This window comes from Chiloscyllium plagiosum, chromosome 22 (assembly GCF_004010195.1).
Source record: "Chiloscyllium plagiosum isolate BGI_BamShark_2017 chromosome 22, ASM401019v2, whole genome shotgun sequence".
NCBI lineage: Eukaryota > Metazoa > Chordata > Chondrichthyes > Orectolobiformes > Hemiscylliidae > Chiloscyllium > Chiloscyllium plagiosum.
The window spans coordinates 201025-228145 of NC_057731.1; the positions used below are offsets into that span (position 1 = coordinate 201025).

General features: G+C 41.4%; 1 protein-coding gene across 2 annotated transcripts in view; it reads left to right on the top strand.

Moving 5' to 3' along the window:
* The window catches only part of tspan15 (tetraspanin 15), a 202937-nt gene that overhangs the window by 137944 nt on the left and 37872 nt on the right, over positions 1–27121 (top strand). For both annotated transcript variants that reach the window (XM_043712236.1, XM_043712237.1), the window contains one exon: positions 21876–21923. In XM_043712236.1, coding sequence (XP_043568171.1) covers positions 21876–21923 — 48 coding nt within the window. The remainder of the gene's footprint in view (positions 1–21875; positions 21924–27121) is intronic.

Below are 27121 nucleotides of genomic sequence, written 5' to 3' on the forward strand. Positions count from 1 at the left end.
GAGAGGTTGACTGAGCTCGGACTTTTTTCATTGGAGAAAAGGAGGAAGAGAGGGGACCTAATTGAGGTATACAAGGTAATGAGAGGCGTAGATAGAGTCGATAGCCAGAGACTATTTCCCAGGGCAGAAATGACTAACACGAGGGGTCATAGTTTTAAGCTGGTTGGAGGAAAGTATAGAGGGGATGTCAGAGGCGGGTTCTTTACAGAGAGTTGTGAGAGCATGGAATGCGTTGCCAGCAGCAGTTGTGGAAGCGAGGTCATTGGGGACATTTAAGAGATTGCTGGACATGCATATGGTCACAGAAATTTGAGGGTGCATACATGAGGATCAATGGTCGGCACAACATCGTGGGCTGAAGGGCCTGTTCTGTGCTGTACTGTTCTATGAATGAGTTATGGCAGATAAGCGGACAGGAGTACTAGCAAAGTATGTAGAGAGTAAAGGAATGGTCGAATAATAAAGGGGACAACAAAGCATTCCACAAGAGTGGGATGATGATGGGAGGGATAGGGGAATCAGGCATAAAGCCAGAAAACATTGTGGCTTACACCTAAACAGTCATTTGATGGATCATGACATTGTGCTGTTGATCTGAATGGAGGTGTTGAATGAAATCTGTAAATTTGCAGATTTTTACAAAGATTGTTCAAACTATAAATAACATACAAACTGTTCTGGCTGGATCTTAACGTCATGAGATTGGGTTTAAGGCAGGCTAAATGTTTTGTTTGGAAACCTGCCATGTTGTGCATTTTAGCAACCTCTACATTCAGATACTCTTCATGGAAAATAACTACAGGTAGGGAAAGAGAGATCTGGGTACTCTAGTGCACATGCTTTGAAGTGATAGCTCGAGCAAATAGTGCCATTGTGCATTTGTAGGGCAAGTGATTCGGATTGGTTAGCTCAGTTGACTGGGACACTAGTTTATCATGCTAAGTGATGCCAGTAGTGTGGGTTCAGTTCCTGCACCAGCTGAGGTAATCATGAAAGACTGTCCTTTTGAATCTCTCTTCTTGCCTGAAACGTGCTGACCCTCAGGTAAACCGCCACCGGTTATCTCTCTCTAATGAGAGAGCAGCCCTATGGTCTGGCAGGACTATGCCAACCATAGAAAGAGACAGGAATGATGAGGAGCATGGGGAAATCTGGCATTAAACCTGAAAACATTCTGTGGCTTACACCAAAATAGCCATTCAGTGGGATCATGGCATTGTATTGTTGATCTGAATGGAGGTGTTGAGTGCAGTCCGTAAATGTAGATTAGAATAATTGATTAACATATTGTGTGTGCTGGTTTGTCCTTTTACAAGATCTAAGTCAAGCTTTGCTTGCTTCCAATTTTGACCTTCTCAAGTAGGTGATTTTGAGACGTTGCAAAGAATGCAGGGGTGGCTGTTGGACTAATTCCTAGTATAAAGCATCTTCGAATCATTTACGTAGTTACAGCACAGAAGGATAAACAAAAAGCAAGAGATTGATGGGAATGACTATTTCATTGAACAAGTAATCCAGAGACTTAGATTAATACTCTATAGGTATACATTTAGATCCCACCATGCCACCATTACAAAGCAAAAGTCAGGAGTGCAATGGAATAGTCTGCATTTGCCTAGATGAGTCAAGGTCCAATAAAACTCAAAAAGCTCATTGCGAACTGGGACAAAGTAACCCACTTAAACAGCACCCTTCCATCATATTAGTTCTATTTTGATGACTTAGACAGGAGCGTGCAGGGGTTGATTGGAGTAGTTTGTTTGCAGGCAAAAGAACTTCTCGCAAGTGGGAGGCCGTTAAAAGTGAGATAACGAGAGTTCAAAGTCAATATGTTCCTGTCGAGTGAAAGGCAAGGTTGACAGGAATAAGGGACCTGGATGACGAGAGATATTGAGGCTTTGACCAGAAGAAATGTGGAGGTATGGCTAAGATACTGGCAGCTGGGTTCAAGAGAATCCCTGTAGGTATATAGGGGATACAGAAGAAAATCGGGAAGGCAAAAAGAGAGTACGAGATTGCCTTGTCTGAGAAGATTAGGCTGAATTCAAAGAGGTTCTTTAAGTATATTAATGGAAAAAGAATAGGACCCCTCAAGGCGCAAAGTGGACATGTATGTATAGAACTGCAGGATATAGGCGAGGTCCTCAATGACTATTTCTCCTGTGTTTATTGTGGAGAAAGACATGAAGACTTGGGAAGTTAGTGGTTATATCTGGGGGAAACGTGGTAGGCTGCTCTGGAATCAAAAAGTGGTACTGTAAACATTCCTGATGAAGAGCTTATGCTCAAGACGTCAACTGTCCTGCTCCTCAGTTGCTGCCTGACCGGTTGTGCTTTTCTAGCACCACACCTTTTGACTGTGATCTCCAGCATCTGCAGTCCTCACTTTCTCCTAAGCTGTTCTGGAAGGTTAGATCACAGAATTGTTACAGTGCAGAAGAGTTTTATTCATCCATTGTACCTGCACTAGTTCTTTGAGCATTTTGTCTTCCTGCCAGTTTTCTGCCATTCCCTGTACATTGTTTCTACTTAAATAATCATTATTTCCCTCTCCCTCTCTCTCCTTCCTCTCACTTTCTCTCACTTTCTCTCACTTTCTCTCCTCCCTCTCAATCCAGACTTAAGTTACTCATTGCATTTCACCTTGCATTTGTTTCCTTTGCAAAACACTTAAATTGTGTCCCTTGATTCTCGATCCTGATGCAAGCAGGAATATCTTCCCCATTGTTTAAATTTTTCATGATTTTGAAAGCATTTATTAAATCTTCTCTAATTTTTATCTCCAAGCAAAACAGTCCCACCTTCTTCAATCTTTTAAGATAATTAAGCGTCTTCACCCTGGAACCATTCTCGCAAACCTCATCTTAATTTTCTCCAATGCCTTCACATCATTTCTATAATGTGGTGCCCAGAATTGTATGCAGTACTCCAGTCGGGTTTATAATCAGTGTCTTATACAAAGTTTGTTATAACATGCCTGATCTTGTACTCTGTGTCCCTGTTAGCCAAACATGGAAGACACATAAAAGTTGTTTTATTAACAGCTTTCTGTACCTGTCCTGCAACTTTTCATGACATTTTTTTATTCATTCATTCATGAGATGAAGGCGTTACTGGCTATGCTACCATTGTGTTACTCCTACATAAAAGCCCAGAGGGCAATTAAGAGTCAGTCACATTGCTGTGGGTCTGGACCAAGTAGGCCAAATGTAGGCCAAACCAGGTAGGGTAGTTTACTTCCCTACAGGACATTAGTGAACCAAATGGTTTTTTTCCAGCGCACATACACAGGTCGCTCGGCTAATGAACACTCTTCAGAATGGTGTCCTTCATTTTATGTTGTCTCCCCATGTTCTTTGTACTAATGTGGATTCCCTCGCACATCTCCAGTATGAACTCCATCTGCCATCAATTTGTCCACCAACTTGTCCGAATATTTATATCCTTATATCAAAGGTCTGTATCCTGACTCCCAAGCATTCTGGCAGTCTATAAAAATGTCCATTAACAATTACTCTTCGCTGCCTATCCCTCAGCTAATTTTGTATTCATGTTGCGACTGATCCTTTCTTCCATGACATATAACTTTCTTTACAAATCTTTTGGGTAGCAGTCTATTGAGCTCCTTCTGGAAGTGTAACAATACATCAATGATCAGGCCTCATTAACCCTTTCCATTACCTCTTTAAAAAATTGGCACGTTCGCTAGACATGATTTTCCCTGAACAAATCCATGCTGACACTTTGGAATCAAACTGCATTTTTCCACGTGAGCATTAGTTCTATCCTAAATAATTGTTTATAGAAATTTCACTATTACCAAAGTTGAACAGACTGCTCTGAAATTGCTGAAGTAATCTTTACAACCTTTTTTGGACAAGGTCATGATGTTTGCAATCCTTCAGCACCTGTCCCCAAATTCAGGGAACCTAGAAAAATAACTGCCTCTGTAATTTCACTTTCACCTCCTTCAATATCCTTGGATACATCTTGTCTGGTCCCAGTACCTCAGACTTATAGTAGCAATTGGTCATCTAATACCAGCACTTTCAGTTTTAAGCCGTTCTTGAGACTGAGTTTCCTCCTCTGTCACTGTGGCCTGGGCAGACCAAATGAACAAGGACACTCAAATTTGATTTGTCATTCAATAACGTCATGGCTGACCTGTTTGGAACCTCAAATTAACATTTGTGCCTACCCCAATGACCTTTCTCTCCCTACCGCCCTCCTCCTATACCCCACCCCACCCCCACCCTATGTTGTTTAACAAGAATCTATCTATCTTTACCTTGAAAGTATTTAGACTCTGCTTCCATCGCCTTTATAGGAAGAGTGTTCCAAAGACTCATGACCTTGGGTAGTCCCTTATTTTTAAATAATGATCTTTAGTTCTGGATTCTCCCAAAAGAGGCAGCATCCTCCGACCTTGTCAAGATCCCTCAGAATTTCAAACATTTCAATCAAGATGCTTGTTATTGTTCTAAACTCAAGCAGATACAAACCTAGCCTGTCCAGCTTTTCTTTGGAAGACAACACCCATTCTGGGTTTCTGTCTGGTAGTCTGGTAAACCTTCTCAGAACTACTTCTATTACATTTATATTCTTTTTTTTGAATAAGATTACCAGTACTGGACACAATCCTCCTGATATGGTCACATCAGCGCCCTGGAAAAGCACAGCAGTTCAGGCAGCATCCGAGGAGCAGGAAAATCGACGTTTCGGGCAAAAGCCCTTCATCAGGACTTCCTGATGAAGGGCTTTTGCCCGAAACGTCGATTTCCTGCTCCTCGGATGCTGCCTGAACTACTGCGCTTTTCCAGCACCACTCTCATCTAGAATCTGGTTTCCAGCATCTGCAGTCCTTGTTTTTACCCACACCAGTGCCCTGTACACATGAAGCATTCTATTCCAAAAACTATTTGACCTTTCTCTAATCGACTTTTCCCCCCCGTCAACTTGACAGTTAAATTTATTACAGCCGAATTTGAATGCAAATTGTTTCGAAATTATTTTGTAGTAGTCACAGATTCAGGATTATGACAATGTTTTATGACCTTGGCACTATTAAATTGTATATCATCTAATTTTCCATGAGTATTGCCACAAGAGATCCTCCAGACCTCTGTATACTTTTAGTAAAAATAACTATTTGAAAAGAAAGCTTGTAAATTTTTTGCTTAATATAAATAAATCTTACAATGATGACTTTAGAATATTAATAGTGAAATTGAGCTTTTAATAATACTCTGCCATTAACATCTGTAAATGTGTAAATTATATTCTTTCATATTGCTGAAAAAAGACATATTAAACAAGGCAGCTTGACTCTGGTTGGTCAAGGCATTGCCTGAGAAATGAACCAAAAGAAGGCTCTCACCTGATTTGTTGCATTATAGGGGATATAGTGTGTTTTTCTGTCGACAGCTTGCAGTACACATGCCATACTGAGACCAAATGACCACTGTAATTTGGTTTTCAGCATAATTCTTTGTACACTGAGGATTTGTAGCATATGTTATCTAATTGTGGAATCACACCTAATGTTTGACATGACCTGCCAGGCTTTGAGACCATAAGATATGGGAACAGACTTAGGTAATTTGGCAGATTGAGTCTGTTCCATAGACATACAGTCTACGTTTCTACTATCATGCCAGCATTGAAATTCATATACTACTCACTTGTATGATGATCAGAGTATCTTTTTGGTGTGACAGCAGCATGTTATTAATGGCAAATGCACTCGTAGCTAGGTTCACCTGTTGCTCAAACCGTTGAAATATTTCACATTTCCAGGATAATGCAAGAGTTCTGCTGACAATTAATTTCGAATTGTCAGTTTGACTCGAAATATGGCACGCTTGTTTGTTTTGTTATTCACTTGTGGGAAATGGGCTTTGCTTGCTGAACCAGTATTTATTGCCCTTTCTTGGTTGGCCTTGAGAAGGTGGTGGAAAGCTGCCTGTTTGTACTGCTACAGTCCATGTGTTGTAGACTGACCCACAATACCCTGAAGGATGGAATTCCAGGATATTGATCGAGCAACAGTAAAGGAACGGCAATATATTTACAAATCAGGATGGTGTGTATTCTGGAGGAGAATATGCAGGTGGTGGTGTTCCCATGTATTTTTTGCCTTTGTCCTTCTAGTGGTCATGGCTTCAGAAGGCGCTGTCTAAGGATCTTTGATGAATTTCTGCCGTGCATCTTGTGGATTGTATATATTGCTGCTACTGAGTGTCAGTGGTGCAGGGAATGGATGCTTGTGGATATAGTGCAATCAAGCAGACTGCTTTGTTGTGGATGATGTCAAACTTCTTGAGTGCTGTTAGAGCTACACCCATCCATGCAAATGGAGAGAAATCCATCAGACTCCTGATTTTTATAGGCTTTAGGGAGTCAGGAGGTGAGTTGCTCACTGCAGTATTCCCAGCCTCTGACCCACTGTTGTAGCCACTGTTAATGTGGCAAGTCCAGCTGAGTTTCCAGTCAATGATAATTCTCCCCCCCCATATGTTGATAGTAAGGAAATTCAGTGATAGTAACACCACTGAATGTCAAGGGGTGATGGTTAGAATTTCTCTTATGGAAATTATGGGAGTAGTCGTTGTCTGGTATTTGTGTGGCGTGAATGTTTCTTGCCACTTGTCAACCCAAGCATGGATATTGTACAGATCTTGTTGCATTTGAATATGAACTGTCCCGTATCTCAGGGGTCACGAATGGTGCTAAGCATTGTAATTATTAGTGAACATTCTAACTTCCTAGTTTATGATGGAGGGAAAATCATTGATAAAACAGCTGATGGCGTTTGTGCCAAGGACACTACCCTGAGGAACTTCTGCAGAGATGTCTGCATCTGAGATGACAGACCTCCAGCAACTACAACCGTCTTCCTATGAGCCAGGTATGACTCCAGCCAGTGGAGAGTTTGCTTCCTGATACCCATTGATTCCAGTTTTTCTACAGTTCAAATGTGATCTTGATGTCACGGGTTGTTATTCTCACTTCCCCTCTGCAATTCAGCTTGTTAGACCATGTTTGAACCAAAATTGTTATGAGGTCAGGAGCTGAGTGGCCTTGGCAAAACCCAAACTGAGCACCACTGAGCAGGTTATTACTGATTAGGTGCTGCTTCACAACACTGTTGTTGACACTTTCCATCACTTCACTGATGATTGAGAGTCGACTGATGGGGTGGTAATTGGGGTTCTGTCCTTTACACTCAAAAGGAACATGTTCACACCACACCTTTTTCATTGCAACAAAATGGGTGACAGTATTCTTTGGTTCATTTCTCTGGTCGATACCTTGTCTTCTAATTTACTCCTGGGACATGGACGTTGCTCGCTGGACCAGCATTTGTTGCCATCCTTAGTTGCCCTGACCAATCTGAGTCAGCCAACTGTATTTGAAGTGCAAGCAAAGTATGGCAGTTGACTGTCATAGTTAACTGGTTTATTATCTATGGCAATGTCTCCTCCTTTCAGAGTCCACTTACCAACCTATTAGCACTGTCTTCCAATATAGTATAAATGTTTTTTGCTCCTCCACTTATTTTGCAAACTGTTCTGATGAATGCCAAACCAAAACGTTTCAGCAAAATACATTCCTTTTAAGCAGTTCTCAAGATCTGTACTAATTATATTGTTTCCATGAGTTATTTAGAATTATTGCTTAGTTGTCTTCAACTGACAATTTGTTAAAGAACCTATTTTATATTTCGAGCATCCAGTTTTGTTCAAGAACAGCTTGTGACTTTACACTTGCGCTTGGAGTTATAGAACTATACAGCATGGAAACAGACTCCTCAGTACAACTCATTCATCCAAACCAGATATCCTAGATTAATCTAGTCCCATTTGCCAACATCCCTCTAAACCCTTCCTGTTCATGTACCCATCCAGATGCCTTTTAAGTGTTGTACTAACCTCCACCACTTCAAACTGATACTAATTAGAATTATTGATCTATAACACTAATTATGAAATTAAGTACGTCTCTTTATTCAAGGAACTATTTATTTCAGATTAGAAATTATCTATGGCCCTCAGCTGTTTAAGAAAGGTATGTGGGGTGGGTGTTGGAAATTGGTGAAATATTCTAATTATTTAATGTTTTGAAATTATTTTAATCCATATTTAAAGATAGAGTTGCTGGATACCTCGAAAATGGTCCACTGCACAGAGAGTGCCAGCATGAATTTTTAAGTGGTAAGGCATGCCGAATAAACTTTATTTTTTTTTCTTTGAAGATATAATTTAAGTTATGGGCAGGGGAATATCTGTTGATGTTTGTATATAGAATTGTGTAATGCAGGTGATCACGTGTCAAGAGACTGATAGCTGAAATGATAGTATGTTGATCTGAGGACAATTATTGACCTGGTTAGAAAGTTGACAGAGTTGGTATAATCGACAAATACTTTAATTGGAAGAATGTGATTTACCATGAGAATCTGTTCTGGGTATTAATTAATAACAAATGATTGGATTAAAAGCTACACATACAAGTTTCAGGATATCCCGGTTTTGGCAGCATTGTAAGCAAGTAGCTAGATGGACAAAGTTGCTAAGAAATTGCCAAGGTGGATAAGTGAACAGGAGAAACTATGACAAATGAATTTCAATTGATGTGAATGTGAAGCCAATCATTTTGGGTCTGAAAAGGATAGAACAGAACACGACATTTATGGTAAAAAGTTCTAAACAGTATAAGTTCCAAAGAGGCATACGTCAGATAGATAGACCACAAAATTTTCATGACTATGTACAAGATAATGAAGATAAGAAAACCAACCAACTTTGGCCTGTTTCCTGTTTTAGCTTTGCCAGCTTATTCTTTAGCATACCATTTCTCATTCCATCACTCAGCTGCTCTTGGGTGGTGAATGCAGTCGAATTGTTGTTTTATTGCTTGTTCCCTGCAGATCCCTGATTAATTTTACCCAAAAGGTGTGGCCCATTGTCTGAGCTTATTGTCTCTGGGAGTCCATAGCGGGGAATTATTTCCCTCAACAATATTTTTACTACAGTTGCAGCTCTGTTGTCCCTTGTTGGGATTGCCTCAATCCATCTGCTGAAAACATCTACTATTACCAAACGATACTTATAACATTGTACCCTGAGTAATTCTATGTAAACAATTGAAAGGCCCACCAAGCAAAGGAGTGGTCCCAGAACCGCAAGGTATCCCTTTTCCAGCATTTCTTTTTGCGGATCAATCATGCTTTGACTTGTTTCTCAGCCATTGTTTTGGGAATCAGGGTGCCACCAGGTTTGTAGCAGAGTGCTGACCATTCCCTCCTTGCCAGGGTGTGTTAATTACATAATCCACCATGATTGGTAAAAGCAAAGAAGGAACACAGACCTGTCCCACAGTTTGGTATGAATATCAAGAGTGCACCTCATCTGCGACACACAGTCTGTGTTCCTCTGCAGGGGCGTCCCCCTGTAAGTGACGTATCTCCCTTATGTCTTGCAAACCATTCTCGTACTTTTTGCAATGAGATGTTGCTGTGAACCCAATGAAACCAGAAAAGTGGGATGTAAGGCTGCCTGCTTGGCAGCGACATCTACTTGTGCGTTGCACTTGGAGATCTTGTCAGCTGCATCAGTATGAGCTGAACGTTTGATCACTGCTAGGCTGGACATTAACTGTGAGGCCTGCAAAAGATTATGTGCACAAACAGCATTACCAATGGGTTGCCCTGTGCAGATTAAAAATCCCCTATGCTCCCATAAAGCACCATAGTCATGAGCAACGCCAAAAACATAGTGAGAGTCCGTATAAATATTGGCCGAACTCTCTCCTGCCAGGATGCAAGACCGAGTGAGGGCAAATAATTCACCCTTCTGTGCTGACAGTGGAGTCTGAAAGTCTACACGTTCAACCATTTCAGAATCGATAGCAATCGTGTATCTGGAGCATCGCTGACATGTGGGTGAAATAAAGGAGCTGCCATCCACATAAAAAGCAAAGTCCGCATGTTGAAGTGGCAGGTCTGTGGTATTCCGGTCCCAATGAAATTCCTCAGTACTGGCTGAAGGCGCGTTGTGATCGTGGGGCAGCTGATCAAACCTTTAGAGTGCGACTTGGGGTCGTTCTACCATCCCAGTAATAAATAAGGGCTCTTCTCATCTGTGTCCTAGTGTTCTCAGACCAATCCATGTTATATGTGCATACCATGTCCACGATACTCGAGGTGTCTTCTTTGAGTCTATCATTTAAATCATAAGTGTGGACTGGCCCCTTTCCATCACCCTTGCTCATTTGTTCCTGCCACTTAGTAACTTTTTCTGGCGACAAGATCATACAACAGTGGACAAACAGATCCTGGGGTGTTGCATTTTCCATTTGAATTGTGCGCCAGACATATTGGGTGAATTGGGCAGGTTTATCTTTAACAATCCGAAGCCTGATTCATTATCACGATCATCTCTTGGGATTTTCAGGGGACGTACACCCTGATAGTTGGTGACTCGTCTTCCTCATCTGCCTTGGGGATCAGTAGCTCCCTTATGGGCAGCGTGGTTTTGGGAGGAGACATGGGGATGGTGAACTCCAGTGTAAAGGTAACAGGTTTCCTAGAGCCCGATCAACTATACAGACTTTCTCGGGACTCGGCGGGGACGGAGTCATAGGTGGTTCACCAGGAGGCACTGGTGCATTAGGATAGCATCCCCATTCGCCCTCTACCTCGGTATCATTCACTCCCTCCCTCAAACAAGGTTGGTATGCCAGACCTGAGCTCGGGATCCCAAGAAGTGCTTAGGTTCTCTCTACAGCTTTGTTGCTTTAGCCCCTCTTGTTTATCTTATTCAGCTTTAGCTTCTTTATGCTGTTTCTCCTGTTCCCTTTTTTTAAACATGTAATTAATACATCCAATTTCAACATCTACAAGAAGTATTGCCTCCATACTGTCCAGAAATAGTAGTGTAAAGAATCCAATCAATTAGATTTGGCCTACTCCTAAGCAAGCTTATCGAGTAAAAATAAAAGCAGTTACTGCAGAGAAGGTTATTCACCCTCTTGTTTCAGTGCCAATGCTTTGCATGAGGAACACAAAGTCTCACTGTCCCTTAACAGTTCCTCACTTGCTATGCTACCTTCATGTTCCCTCATATTGCAATAACTTCTGTCGCCAATTGAACATTAATCAATGCAGCCATGCTTTAAAGTAACCATGAAGCAATGACACAGATCACTGACAATGTGGAAAGGTATAAAGCCTTGTCAATCAATTAATTAACTGTGATAATGCAGTTCAAGATAGTACAAATTGTTTTAAAATATTGAATAAAAAGCATATTTAACTGAACAAGTGACTAGACATTGCACTGTGAAGTAAAAAGAACAAACGAACAGGTATCAAAGTCACAGAAATGATTTAAATCTACTTAGTGTTGTATATATGAAATTGTAGCAGGATTGTTCAATTACATGCATATCCCACTTATCTGACCAAGTTTTCTAATCAAGTAAGAATTTTGTTAAGAATCTTCAATATAAACTGGAAATTCATTTAATCAAAATCCAGTGCTATAACATAGAATGTGCACAGTTTCCAACTCTGAACTCAGTTATAATTATCTGGTTCTAGTCTTTCAATTTAAATCCCCAGTTTGGTTTTTATTTTCAAGCAGTTCTGATCAGTCATTGCTCATTTATAATGTCCTAGGCAGCACTAATAAAAGTCTTGTCAAGATGCTTCATATGCACAAATAATGACTAACCCAAAGACACAGATATTTACAGCAGTATCTTAACCTTTGTTACATGGGTTTTTTTTTTGCAAGATAATATTGAATCCTGTTCTCTGTGAGGAAGGGAGATTGACATAGAAGAAAGCCATGAATGACACTCAATACTGACAAAGGGAATGCAACAATCTTAAAATTAAGTGGAGGCAAAGGAGTCCGAAACAAAAATTCAATTCAACCAATATCATTTTCTGAAAACAATATTGTTGGTTTGGTATATCCAGATTCTCCTTTATACTCTGTTTTACATATTTTTAATTAAACTATATAAAGTTCACTATAATTCCTCCACTTAATGAACAAATGTGAGTCTGAGGTGATTTTCCTCAATGTTAGGTTTATTTAAAAATGAGCAGATAAGCTTCACCAATCACCAGCATTTTCTGTCTGGACACTAGGATCCTGTTGAGTACTGACACAAGTAACTTGTAGCCCAGTATTGAGAATTGTAACAGCCTCCCCTTGTGTGGCTGGCAGTAACCAAAGCAGCGACCTCATCTACCCGAGAGTCAGATTGCTTAGCAGTGATGGTAGCTTTGGGGGTACTGAGGGGAATAGGGAGGCAGGATGGTGGAAGGGCCTCCCGAAAGAGCCCTCGGGATGCTGTCTGCGATCTCTTTAATTGTAGTGGACTGATAGCCCCCAGCCACCTTTCCAAACGCATTAAGGCATTGGATCACATGAATCCTACCCCACAAAGGGTCTCTGCACCCACCCTCTGTATTTTCTTCCCCCTCCCCCCATCTTATTCTTGTAACGGGGCACTTTTGTGTCCTCCGTGAGACAGCAGACCAACACTTGACCACCCTTCTTAGTGAGACAAGACTTACTTGTCCCCAGGGGCAGCCTTTCTCTGGCATTTTAGAGTTCAGCCCAGCATTCTGTAAGTAAACAAACAACAACACAAAACCCACACAGACAGGACTAAACACTGGTACCCTGGTCAATTATTTTGATGCGATCGGAATTAAAAGTGTTAAGTCATAGTTTTGAATCAATTCACCATTCAAATGAAAGCTTTCACCACACATACCATCACAATCACTCAAAAGTTCAAACTGGATATCCTTTAATTTGTATATAACAATTTACCAAAATGACCAATCTCTGAGGGGCCTACAATTCCTGTAGGTAAAAACAATGACTGCAGATGCTGGAAACCAGATTCTGGATTAGTGGTGCTGGAAGAGCACAGCAGTTCAGGCAGCATCCAAGGAGCTTTGAAATCGACGTTTCGGGCAAAAGCCCTTACCTATTTCCGAATCAGGTATTTTCTCACAGATTGTCCCCCTTCCCAACTGCATAGAAGGACTCTCATTTTACCTTATGACTCCTTGCTCTGCAATAAACAATTTCCACCAGCCATATCAATACTTGCAGGGTGAGAAATTTACCAAGCCTGCCCTGTCTCCTTATTTTATATTAATTTCCACCAGCCATATCTGAAAGAGGCAGCTCCCTAAACTGAATCCGTCAGGTAGTGATGACCACTTCCCTGACTGGGGTGCCCAGTCCCGACCTTTTTCCTACAGGAACAATACAAAATAGCCAATGTCATCACACTGCAATTCAGAGCAATCTAACAAAACTTTCCGATCTTATAAGCTGGGTCCGGGTGGTTCATTCGACTTCTTCGTGGTACCAGTTCCACTGGGCGAGTTGCAGATTGTCTGGCTGAACACAAGGAGCACTCTAGGGTAAAATGCCCCGGAGCACCCTTACCACTGTTTTATTCAATTTAGACTTTCGTGTCACTTACTCAGCCCAGTGGGATGTTCCCTGTATTGAGGTCCAGGTCACGGCACCAAATGATGATGTCTATTTTCCATAAATCCGGACGACACTAGTTTCTGCTCAAAAGTAGATGCTTTATTATCGGACAGCTGGCGAGAGATTCTCAATGTGACCCGAAGTAGACTTTTATCTACTTGTGGTGACACCTCTTCATGAATCTCTGCTGTACACACAAAGACAATATTTTTGTAGGGATTAAACAAAAGGTTTATCAGTCACATGGTTGATGGTACTCTGTTCCTGACTTGTCACGATTTTGAGCATCTTTTATCAAATGTCTTGCCTTCCTTCTCTAAGCACAGCAATTGAAACTACTCCAATCTATCCAGGTAACTGAAGTTCTCCATTTTCAAGCCTCTTTTCTGCAATTGGATGTAAAGGTGCCTTGGAGGATTGAGGAAGTTTTAGCAGTGAACCCAGGATGTCATGAAGGGAACAGTCTCTGTGGAATGCCTACAGGGAGGGGAAGAAAGGGAAGGGAAGCTGTAAGGTGGTGACATCTTGCTGGCAGAAATGACAGAGATGATCCTTTGAAGGCAGAGACTAGTGGGATCAAAAGTGAGGACAAAGGCAACCTAATAATTATTCTGAGAAGGTGGGTGAGGGCAGAACTATGTTACTGAGGGCCCGATCAACCATGTTGGGCAGGTCACCCTCAGTTGAAGAAAAAGCAGGTCACATTGGAGGTACATTGGAGGAAAGTGCTATCATTGGAACATATGCAACAGAGATAGAGAAATTCTGAAAATGGAATGGAATCCCTGCTGGAAGCAAGGGGTGAGGAGGTGTAATCCGAGTTAGCTGTGAGTATCAAGAGAATTGGTAATGGATATTGATAGAGAAATAGACAGAGAAGTCAAGAATGGAGAGGGAAGAATCACAGATGGACCAGGTGAAGATGAAAGAAAGATGGAAGTTGGGAGCAAAACAGATTAATTTTTCCAGTTCCAGGCAAGGGCAGCAACGATGACATCATTGTATCAGAGAAAGTGTTGTGGGTGGGGTCCAAACTTGGATTGGAACAAGAAATGTTCCGTATGTCCCACAAGGAAACAGGCATAGCTGTGACCCATGCGGGTATCCTTAGCCATACCTATGAGTTAAGAGTTGCTCAAAATGAAGACAAGCTCAGCCAAGCAAGGAGGATGCCTTCTTCTCAAGGAAGTATTCTTCAGACCATTCTGATAGGGGAATGGATGTCGAGGGCAGAGGCGTTGAAGTGATCAGCAAGGATGTCTGAGGAGCGTTGGAAGCCTCAGATATCTATAATCTTGGTTGGGTTTGAGAAATGAAGGATAGATCAGAGTTTTAATTTCAAATTGACAAAGTAACAGTAAAAGGATTAGCATCCATTTTAGCAGAATGTTAATGTTTTGTTTTGTCAGAGCTGGCTGTAAGCAAACAGTGTTTCTCCGTGTCTGTGGTTTCACCATGAGCTAGAATCCAGTGAAGGAGGTTCTGAAGTGTCTGTAAATGTGAACATGCAATCAGTCTTGACCACTTTAGGAGTTCAGTGAGGTTGTATATGTTTAAAAGAAACAAAATTTAAATATGAAAATATGAAAGACAAAATTTCTTTTGGAATTTCTCTTCATGCTTTCTTCCCAGGGCGAAGAGTTCAATTATAAGAAGAGATGAGATGAACTAAGATTGTTTTCACTGCAATTGAGAAGTTTAAGGGGTGATCAACTTGCTTTAGATTTGAAAGGGAACGAATATATAGATGGAGAGAAACTACATTATTTCCAGTGTTAGTTGAAACTAGGATTAGCAGATGTGGTTTAAAAAGAATGGTCCAACCCTTGAAAAATGAATTTGGGTAAAGACTTAACACAAGATGGTGGTAGATACTTTGAATTCTGTTCTGCAAGTGCCACTGAAGCAAGGTAAGTTGTTAATTTTAAAACTAATTTTGTTAGATTCTAGTTGTCCTGAGATATAAAAGATCTGAGCCAAAGGTCTGTTGGAATAGGTCACAAATTAACCATGACCTTGATGAATGGCAGAACATACTCAAGAATCTAAATACAGTATATTCCTTTTCCAATGTTTCAATGGCAGCAAAGGACATTCAGGTCCTATAATACCGTAGTTGCGTTTCAGCGAAACCTCACTTCACAGAAAATCACTTAATATAAGTAACGGGGCCTATGGGAAAAGTGGGGTTGGGGCAGACCAGCAAAAAAGAACACTCACAATCACGCTTAAAAATCATCCAAAAGTCTAATGCAAAGTGTAGTACAGCCTGAATGGCGGTTGAAATCATATTTATTATTGAAACAAAAGTAAATTTAACACATTACATTTAAAAAATGTGAGAGAGCTGCGCTCTCACAGAAAGCTGCTCTGTTAGGAGCTAACATCGCACGTGCACAGAATGGCACAAAGACTGGCACTGACGTCGCGCATGCGCACAACAATCCAACCAGCATGGGCATCGGCGCATGTGCAGACATTGGTGCATGCACAGAACGAAACGTGCAAATTGATGCAATCCTGCAATTGCCAACGGAGATACACATTCCTGAAAATACCATTTCCTAATTCATCTGCGACATTCTAGCCAAATTAAGCTGCCGAAATGTGTGTTATCCCAGAACTACCTGTATGATCAAGAAACAAGAGTAGACTGCTCAGCCCTTTAAGCCTGCTCCAACATTCATTAAGATCATGGCTGATCGGATTTTAACTTCAATTGTAGATTCCTGAATATCTCCAATAATCTTTCATTCCTGTGGTAAATAAGAATCTATGTACCTATGCCTTAAAAGTAAAATTCTGCATCCACTGCCTTTTGTGGAAGGGAATTCCAAAAACTCTAAAAGGTAAAAATGTTTAATTATCTCTGTTGACCTCTTAATTTAAACTCTGAGCCTCCCACAAGAAGAAACTTCCTTTCCACATCCACCTAGTCAAGTCCCCTCAGGCTCAGTTAAGTCACCTGTGATGTTTGCAACTTTTAACCTCTTTATTTTAGACCTTTCATATTTTGTACCAGCTAAAACATAAACCATAGTTAATGTACTACATCCTTCATACTTAAAGACTGAAGACTTTACTCTGCTCAAGTATTCAATTATTGATAATCACTCATTGCAATTTTGGGTAGTTCAATACAGCTGGCGCATTTACTTCTATTGTAGACATGATCCTATATAACTAAAACCTACACTTGCATCTGCTTTAAAATGTGTATTTTTTAATCCTGAATTTCTAATCAAATTTGTTTGCACACTGCTAAACCCAAAATTTGCTGGGACCGGTGCAATTGGGCAGTGTTTTATGAAGTAATTTAAAATGGGATTTGTTTTAAAAAGTATTATTGGATACATCTAAGTGGTAAATTGGCACAGTGGCTCAGTGGTTAGCGCTGCCTCACAGTACCAGGAACCCTGGTTCAATTTCAGCCTCAAGTGACTGTCTGTGTGGAGTTTGCACATGCTCCCCTTGTTAATGTGGGTATCCTCAGGGTGCTCCGGCTTCCCCCACAGTCCAAAGATGTGCACGTTGGGTGAATTGGCCGTGTTAAATTGTCCATAGTGTTCAGGGATGTCAGGAGCAAATATAGAGTATTAAGGCAGCGGAATGGGTCTGGGTGGGTTACTCTGCAGAGGGTTGGTGTGGACTTGTTGGGCAGAAGGGCCTGTTAACACACTGTAGGGATTCTATGAAACTTTGATTAATACACCTAATAATTATTTAACTAAACATTTTATAAATATCAATCCTTTGCCTGTAAGTAATGTGCTTCTATATGACTAAATGTGACTTAAAATATACAAAATTATTTTCTAGTTAGCTTGAGCGATTATAGCTAATTCCTCAGTAAGTGAAAATGATAATTCAATCCTTTCAAACCACACCTATTTCCCAGTGCCAACAATTTCCAGCTTGATATTTCATCACTAACTTGAAGGCCTACAAATTATTAATTTTATTTAGCAAATAAAAATCTATGGAGCTAAGTCATTATCATTGTTTAGTCTAGAGATTATGATGTTATCTCATACTCCATAAAAGTTGGAACATCATGTTACGGTGTACAACATGTTGGTCAGGTCACTTTTGAAGTACCTTATACAGTTCTGGTCATCTTGTGAGAGGAAGAAACTTATTAAATTGGAGAGGATTCTGAAAGATTTACAAGGATGATGCCAAGATTGGAGGTTTTGAGTTATAAGGAGACTCTGGGATCTTTTTCACTAGAGCATAGGAGTTTGAGGGATGACCTTATAGAGGTTTATAAAGTCGTGAAGGGGCATAGATGAGATGAATAGCAAAGGTCTTTTCTGTAGGCAGGTGAGTTCAAAACTAGAGGGTGAAAGTTTAAGGTGGGAGGAGAAAGATTTAAAAGGGACCTGAGGGGCAACATTTTCATACAGAGAGTGGTTCACATGTGAAATTTGCCGCCAGTGAAGTGATAGATGCAGATACAGTTAGAATATTTAAAAGACATTTGGACAGATACATTAATAGGAAAGGTTTAGATGGATATGGGCCAGGTACAGGCAGGTGGGACTAGTTTAGTTTGGGAAATCTGGTTGACATAGGTGAGTCGAACCAAAGGGTCTGTTTCCATACTGTATGATTTATGCTTAAGGCATTTATACTGAGGCCCCAGAGGTGGAGGTTGGCGGTGTAGGAGCCCTGGCTTGTCCTGAGTTTGTTTAACAAGGACCACCCTTGATAATTTGTTCACAACGTGCAATTCGTCATATGGGGCTTGTCACAAGGATATTGTTAGTGACAGTTAGTGATAATTATAGACCAGTGAGCCTTACTTCGGTTGTGGATAAAGTGTTGGAAAAGGTTATAAGAGATAGGATTTATAATCATTTAGAGAGGAATAAGTTGATCAGGGATAGTCAACACTGTTGTGTGAAGGGTAGGTTGTGCCTCACAAACCTTATTGAGTACTTCGAGAAGATGACCAAGCAGGTGGGTGAGAGTAAAGTGTTTGTGGTGTATATGGATTTCAGAAAGGTGTTTGATAAGGTTCCTCACGGTAGGCATGGAATGGAGGGTGATTTAGCGGTTTGGATCAGAAATTGGCTGGCTGGTTGATGGGAAATGTTCATCCTAGCATCCAATTACTAGAGGTGTACTGCAAGGATCTGTTTTGGGGCCACTGCTGTTTGTCATTTTTATAAATGACCTAGATGAGGGCATAGAGGGATAGGTTAGTAAATTTGCAGATGACACGTAGGTCGGTGGAGTTGTGGATAGTGCTGAAGAATGTTGTGGGTTATACAGGGACATAGATAAGCTGCAGAGCTGGGCTGAGAGGTGGCCAATGGACTTTAATGTGGAAAAGTGTGAGGTGATTCACTTTGGAAGGAGTAACAGGAATAAAGAGTACTGGGCTAATGGTAAAATTCTTGGTAGTGTCTGTACATAGTGTCCATGTAGATAGATCCCTGAAAGTTGCCACCCAGGTTGACAGGGTTGTTAAGAAGGCATATGGTGTGTTAACTTTTATTGGTAGAGGGATTGAGTTTTGGAGCCACGAGGTCATGCGGCTGTACAAAACTCTGGTGCAGCCGCACTTGGAGTATTGCATACAGTTCTGATCACCGCACTATAGGAAGTATGTGGAAGCTTTAGAAAGGGTGCAGAGGAGATTTACTAGGATGTTGCCTGCTGTGGAGGGAAGGTCTTTTGAGGAAAGGCTGAGGGACTCTATGCTGTTTTCATGAGAGAAAAGAAGGTTGAGAGGTGACTTAATTGAGACATATAATCAGAGGGTTAGATAGGGTGGATAGTGAGAGCCTTTTTCCTCAGATGTTAATGGTTAGCACAAAGGGACATAGCTTTAAATTGAGGGGTGATAGGTATAAGACAAAAGTCAGAGGTAGTTTCTTTACTCAGAGTAGTAAGGATGTGAAACGCTCTGCCTGCAACAGACTCGCCAACTTTAAGAACATTTAAATGGTCATTGGATAAACATATGGATGAAAATGGAATAGTGTAGGATAGATAGGCTTGAGATTGGTTCCACAGTTCGGCGCAACATCGAGGTCCGAAGGGCCTGGACTGTTCAATTATGTTGTATGACTTCCTATGTTTCGCATTTGTTTATCCAAAGGATCAACAAGGCTAGTAGATCTTGCTTAAGAAGGTTGAAGGACATCAAGTGGAAGGCTGACAGTGGATGTGTTGAGCAGATCGTAATGGATCATCATCAAGTGAGGGACAGCAAGAATGATTTCTAGCTTGTGGGTTTTCATCAGTTAAAGGATATGTAGGATGTTTGTGAAGATTGGAAGCCAAGGAAGAGGTATAGGTGGAGGGTTCCTGTTATTGATACACATTGTTGCACTCAGCTGAGTATTGGCAAGATGTATATGTGATGGCTCAAGCCAGACATGTGCTCTGTTCCAGTGTTATTAGACAAGCACTGAGATCCAGAGTGTTCAGAAGTACGATCAAGTGGAAACTCCAGAATTTAATTATTGAGAATACTTGAGGAGGAACTGATACCCCTATAAACACCAGCAAGGGAATTTTAACTTAAGTTAACAGGTAGGAAACCCACAGGCTAAGGTGGAACATCAATGGAAAGTAGAGCGAACAGCCAATGGGGAACTTCAAACCAGCGTCTACAGGAAAACAACACATACGGACCAAATATTGAACTACAGAAGCAATCATCCCAACATCCACAAACGAAGCTGCATCAGAACATTATTTCAATGAGACAACACACACTACAGCATAGAAGAACTACGCAGAGCAGAAGAAAATCACCTATCCCAAGTATTCAAAAAGAATGGGTAACCAGTGAACACAGACAAACAAGCAGACAAAACACATCCAGAAACTCTAGCCACTCTCCCCTACATCAAAGACATCTTGGAAATGACTGCCAGACTACTCAGACCCCTTGGCATCATGGTAACCCACAAGCACACTAAAACAGCAGCTAATGAACATGAACAGACAACGAGCAAAACTAATGTCATTTACAAAATATCGTGCAAGAACTGTAACAAACACTACATTGGACAACAGGCAGAAAACTAGTCGCCAGGATACATGAACATCAACTAGCCACAAAACGACGTGACCCTCTCACTCGTATCCTTCCATACCGATAAGGAAGAACACCACTTTGACTGGAACAACATATCCATCCTACGACAAGCCAAACAGAGACACGCATGAGAATTCCTAGAAGCATGGCATTCCAACCAGAACTCTATCAATAAACACATCGAGTTAGACCCTATCTACCACCCCCTGAGAAAAAAGAACAGGAAGTGACATCACAACCTGAAGAAACCTAAACATATAAATAGAAAGCAGAAATTATCAGCAGTGCTTCGCCTGGAGACCCACTGAAGATGTTACCTCGTAGGGTGACGAAACGTCTGAAAATGAACCTTCCAACTCAGCGAGCAAACCTACATCCAGAACCTCAACCTGAGCTACAAATCTTCTTAAAACTCGCAAAGGAAGTAAAGTTGTGTTAAACCAGCATTGCACACAATGGCCATATTAGTTGGCTGATTTAGGGTACAATTTCAATGACTCTTCTGTATTTGAAAGAATTTGGTAAGAAATTTATTTTTTAAAATCTCTGATCTTACCAATGACATTGAAGTAAAATGCGTTTGATTATGTTTTACAAATTAATTATATATTCTTTTGCCTCCTCCACTGACATAGTAAACTTTGTGATATAGATACAACAGGAGAAAGTGAGGTCTGCAGATGCTGGAGATCAGAGATGGAAATGTGTTGCTGGAAAAGCGCAGCAGGTCAGGCAGCATCTAGGGAACAGGAGAATCGACGTTTCGGGCATTAGCCCTTCTTCATTTCAGGAATGAAGAAGGGCTAATGCCCGAAACGTCGATTCTCCTGTTCCCTAGATGCTGCCTGACCTGCTGCGCTTTTCCAGCAACACATTTCCATATAGATACAACAGCCTTATAACTATAAGGGTAAATTCAGTAATTCTAAGTTAATGTTAGAAAACTGAGCTTGAAGGCAGCATATGACAGTTTTATCTATTTTTTTCTATCAAGCTCGTGATGTTTCAAGTTCTAAGTGATGATAAGCAGCAGCCATTTAGAAGAACACGAAGAGAATGATTGTGACATCTAGAAAGTTTGTAAGACATGGGTCTCTGGGTATGTCTGACACTTTGGAAATCCTAGTTTGTGTCCAGACATTGGCAAGTGAATGAGTGTATTCTTCTGAATCCACTCTGAACCGTGCGCTGGATCCAAATTTTAATGTGTTTTAACAGGAATCAAAAAAGAATTTCAAGATGGTTTGCTCTTTGTAAGTTAATGGTGTATTTTCTTCTCATTTCAGACAGATGTTGCCAATACAATGTGTGGTTATAAAACACTGAATGAGCAAGTAAGTATTTTTTAACATTTTAAGAAAAGATTTTTCCTTTCCATTTTCAGCTCCCTTCTCCTTTCTCTTCTCCCAAAAGCACAGCTTTTGGCTATGTTGAAACCTAGCACTTGTCAGTTGGGTTCACCCAGATCATTTGGTTTCAGAACTCATTACCGTCTTAAGAAAAGTTGTAGAGTCATACAGCATGGAAACAGATCCTTTGATCCAATTAGTCCATGCCAACCATGTTCCAAAACCAAACTAGTCCAACTTGCCTGTATTTGATCCATATTCTTCCAAATCTTTTCCTATTCGTGTATTTATCCAAATTTCTTCTAAATATTCTAACCATTCCTGTATCCACCACTTCCTCTGGCAGTTCATTCCACACATGTTGAAAAAAGTTGCCCTTCAAGTTGCTTTCTCCTCACCTTAAAATATGGTCCCTAGTTTTGAATTACCACACACTCAGGAAAAGACCCTTGCTTATTCACCTTAATTATGCCCCTCATGATTTTATAAACTTCTATAAGATTCCAAATGTTTAACAAAACTTGCTCCCTTGGCCTCACAGCTGCACTTGGCTGAGTGTGGCATCAAATAAGAGTCAATTAAGTTTGGCAGAAAGTCCTCCAGTGATGAGAGTCATTATCTACAATAATTCATGAGAATAGTTCCTAGTGGTATCTCAAGGGCAATCAGACATTGGTGATAAACATTAACATTGTTCGTGTACTGAAAGTTTATTCTAATAATCATCAATGAATGTTAACAGGATACTCCAAATCCAAGCATGCTAAGACGGAGCAGCATGGTGGCTCAGTGGTTGATATTGTTGCCTTGCAGCACCAGGGACTTGGGTTCAGTTCCATCCTTGGGTGACTCTGTGGAGTTTGCACGTTCTCCTTGTGTTTGTGTGGATGATAGTGAAATGAAGGATGTGTAGGTTAGTTTGATCTAAGAGAAGGGTAAAACATTGGCACAGCATCAATGTCTGAAGGCCTGTACTGTGCTGTACTGTTCTATGTTCCTCCCACAGTCCAAAGATGTGCAGGTTAAGTGGATTGGCCATGCTAAATTATCCACAGTGTCCAAAGATGTACAGGCTAGGTGGATTAGCTGTGGAAATGCAGTGTTACAGGAATAGTGGAGGAGTGGGGTTGTAGTCTGGATGGGATGCTCTTCAGAGGGTCAGTGTGGATTCGATGGACAGAATGGCCTGCTTCCACATTGCAGGGATTCTATGACACCTAAATTAAATGTTACAGTGCATGTTATACTGACATAGAATGGGCACAGTGATGACATTAGGACATACGAATTAGGAGCAGAAGGTCAGCCCCTCTAGTCTGCTCTGCTATTCATTGTGATCATGACTGATCTGTTTGTGTTTTGAATTACACATTCTACTAATCTGCAAAAAGCCTTGATTCCCCAACTAAAAAACAATCCAGCTTTGTCTTAAAATTATTCAATGACCCCCACCTCCACCAGCTTCTAAGGCAGTGTTCCAAAGTGTCTCAACCACAGGTTGTAAGGAGAAACCAGAGGTCTATAGACCTGTGAGTCTGACTTCGGCTGTGGTTAAATTGTTGGAAGTGATTATAAAATATAGGATTTATGGACATTTAGAGGGGCAAAAATTGATTAGAGATAGTTAGCATGATTTTGTGTGAGGAAAGTTGAAACTTTATTGCTGGAACAGCACAGCAGGTCAGGCAACATCCAGGGAACAGGAGATTCGACGTTTCGGGCACAGGCCCTTCTTCGTCCTGAAGAAGGGCCTGTGCCCGAAACGTCGAATCTCCTGTTCCCTGGATGCTCCCTGACCTGCTGTGCTGTTCCAGCAATAAAGTTTCAACTTTGATCTCCAGCATCTGCAGACCTCACTTTCTCCTTTGTGTGAGGAAAGTCATGTCTCTCAAACTTGATTGAGTTTTTTGAGGAAGTTATCAAAAAGTTAGATTAGATTACTTACAGTGTGGAAACAGGCCCTTCGGCCCAATTAGTCCACACCGACCTTCTGAAGAGCAACGCACCCAGACCCATTACATTTACCCCTTTACCTAACACTACGGACAATTTAACATGGCCAATTCACCTAACCTGCACATTTTTGGATTGTGGGAGGAAACCCACGCTGACACGGTGAGAATGTGCAAACTCCACACACACTGTTGCCTGAGGCGGGAATTGAACCCGGGTCTCTGGCACTGTGAGGCAGCAGTATACCACCGTGCCGCCGGTGATGATGTTAGACCAGTAGACGCTGTTTACTTGGATTTTAGCAAGACTTTCGACAATGTTCTGCATGGTCACCTTGCTTCAGGAAGGATGTTATTAAACAGGAAAGATTGCAAAAGAAATTTACAAGGATGTTGGCAGTACTCAAGGGTCTGAGTTATAGGGAGAGTTTCGACAAACTAGGACTTTTTTCTTTAGGCCGTAGGAGACTGAGAGGGGATGCTATAGAACATAGAGCATTACAGCACAGTACAGGTTCTTTGGCCCTCGAGGTTTCACAGGTTGGTGCAATAAATCTGAAGCCCATTTAACCTACACTATTGCATTATCGTCCAAGCAGGGCATTCCACACCCTTACTCCTCTGAGTGAAGAACCTGCCTCTGAAATCTGTCCTATATCTATCACCCCTCAATTTAAACCTATGTCCCCTCATGCTAGCCATCACCATCCAAGGAAAAAGGCTCTCACTATGCACCCTATCTAATCCTCTGATCATCTTGTAGAATCTTATAGAATACTACCTTATAGAAATGTATAAGTTCATGACATGCATGGATAGGGTGAATGCACTCAGTCTTTTTCTCAGGGTTGGGAATCGCAGACTAGAGGGCATCATTTGAAGGTCAGAGGGGAAAGTATAAAAGGGAACCTCAGGGACAACGTTTTACACAAAAGGTAGTGTATATATATGGAATGAACTGCTGGCGGAAGTTGTTGAGATGGGTACATAAACAACATTTTAAAAGCATTTGGACTAATAAATGGATAGGAAAGCTTTAGAAAGATATGAGCCAAGTGCAGGGAAATGGTGTTAGCATAGGTGAACATTTTGGTTGGCGTGGACCAGTTTAGGCCAAAGGACCTGTCTCCGTGCTATAGGACTCTTTGACTCTGAATGGGTCAATGGGCTAAAACAAATGGCAGATGGATTTCAACCTGGATAAATTGTGGGTGGCACGGTGGCACAGTGGTTAGCACTGCTGCCTCACAGCGCCAGAGACTCGGGTTTAATTCCCGCCTCAGGCGACTGACTGTGTGGAGTTTGCACATTCTCCCCGTGTCTGCGTGGGTTTCCTTTGGGTGCTCCGGTTTCCTCCCACAATCCAAAAATGTGCAGGTTAGGTTAATTGGCCAAGCTAAATTGCCCATAGTGTTAAGCGAAGGGGTAAGTGTAGGGGAATGGGTCTAGGTGGGTTGTGCTTCGGCGGGTCGGTGTGGACTTGTTGGGCCGAAGGGCCTGTTTCCATACTAAGTAATTTAATCTAATCTAAAAAAAAATGTGATGTATTGCATTTTGGTACAACAAACAAAGGTAGGGCTTATATAGTTAATGGTGGGGCCTGGGGTAGTGTTGTAGAACAGAGATTCCTCGGGGTGCATCTGCATAATTCTTTGAAGTTTGCGTCACACAAAGGTGGTTAAAAAGGCGCTTAGCATGCTTGCCTTCATTGCTCAGTCCTTTGAGTATAGGCATAAGAAAGTCATGTTGAAGTTGTATAAGACATTGGTGAGGCCTTTTCTGGAATACTTGTCTCTAGTTCTGGTCACTGACTTATAGGAAAGATATTATTAAGCTGGAGAGGGGTCAGAAGAGATTTACTAGAATGTTGCTGGGTATAGAAGATTTGAACTATAAAGAAAGGCTGGGACTTCTTTCACTGGAGCATAAGAGGTTGAGAGGAGACCTGGTAGCAGCTTATAAAACTGTGTTGGGTTTGGATAGACTTAATGGTAGTTGCTTTTTCCCAGGATGTGGGGTTTCAAGAGTAGGGGGCAAGTTTTTAAGGGGAGAGGAGAAAGATTTAAAAAAGACAAGCGGGGCAGATTTTTTACACAGTGGGTGGTTCACATGTGGAATAAACGTCCTGAAGATGGGAGTACAATTACAGTGCTTAAAAGACATTTGGATAAGAACATGAACTTCATTCCAAATGCAAACTACCACTGTGTAAAAATAAATACTGGTATCTATAAAATAATGGGCGGCACGGTGGCACAGTGGTTAGCACTGCTGCCTCACAGCAGCAGAGACCCGAGTTCATTTCCCGCCTCAGGCGACTGACTGTGTGAAGTTTGCACATTCTCCCTGTGTCTGCGTGGGTTTCCTCTGGGTGCTCTGGTTTCCTCCCACAGTCCAAAGATGTGCAGGTCAGGTGAATTGGCCATGCTAAATTGCCCGTAGTGTTAGGCGCAGGGGTAAATGTAGGGGAATGGGTCTGGGTGGGTTGCGCTTCGGCGGGTCGGTGTGGACTTGTTGGGCCGAAGGGCCTGTTTTCACACTGTAAGTAATCTAATCTAAGTAATTTTATCAAATCTTATAGTGGAGGAGGTCCTGGATATCTTAGAACGCATAAAGGTGGATAAATCCCTGGAACCTGATCAGGTGTATCCCAGAACTTTATAGGAAGCTACGGAAAGTGGTTGCTGACATATTTGTATCATTGATAACCATTGGTGAGGGAGACTGGTGTTCAGATTGATAGTTCCTTATACATGGAGTCACAGGTAGAAAGGATAACGAAGGAAGTGTTTGGTACACTTGCCTTTATTGATCAATCCATTGAGTATATGTGTTACGTCTATAGAGGGCTCAAAGTTTGTGAGAAGATTTGTAGCTCGGGTGCTCGTTGTTGTGGTTCGGTTCGCCGAGCTGGGAGTTTGTGTTGCAGATGTTTCATCCCCTGTCTAGGTGACATCCTCAGTGCTTGGGAGCTTCCTGCGAAGTGCTTCTGTGATGTTTCCTCCGGCATTTATAGTGGTTTGAAAGAACAATACTGGCCAAGGGACTCAACTACAACCACAGGGACGCCAAGACAGCAGACATCCTAGCAGCACTAGAATGCACACTCAGGAACAATGGACTGACAGAAGAGACACAACAAACAGTGAGACAAAATATCGTACCTCTGATAACAAGAAAAAGACAAACACATAACCTCAACACCAAGGAGAGGGAAGCACTAAAATCACT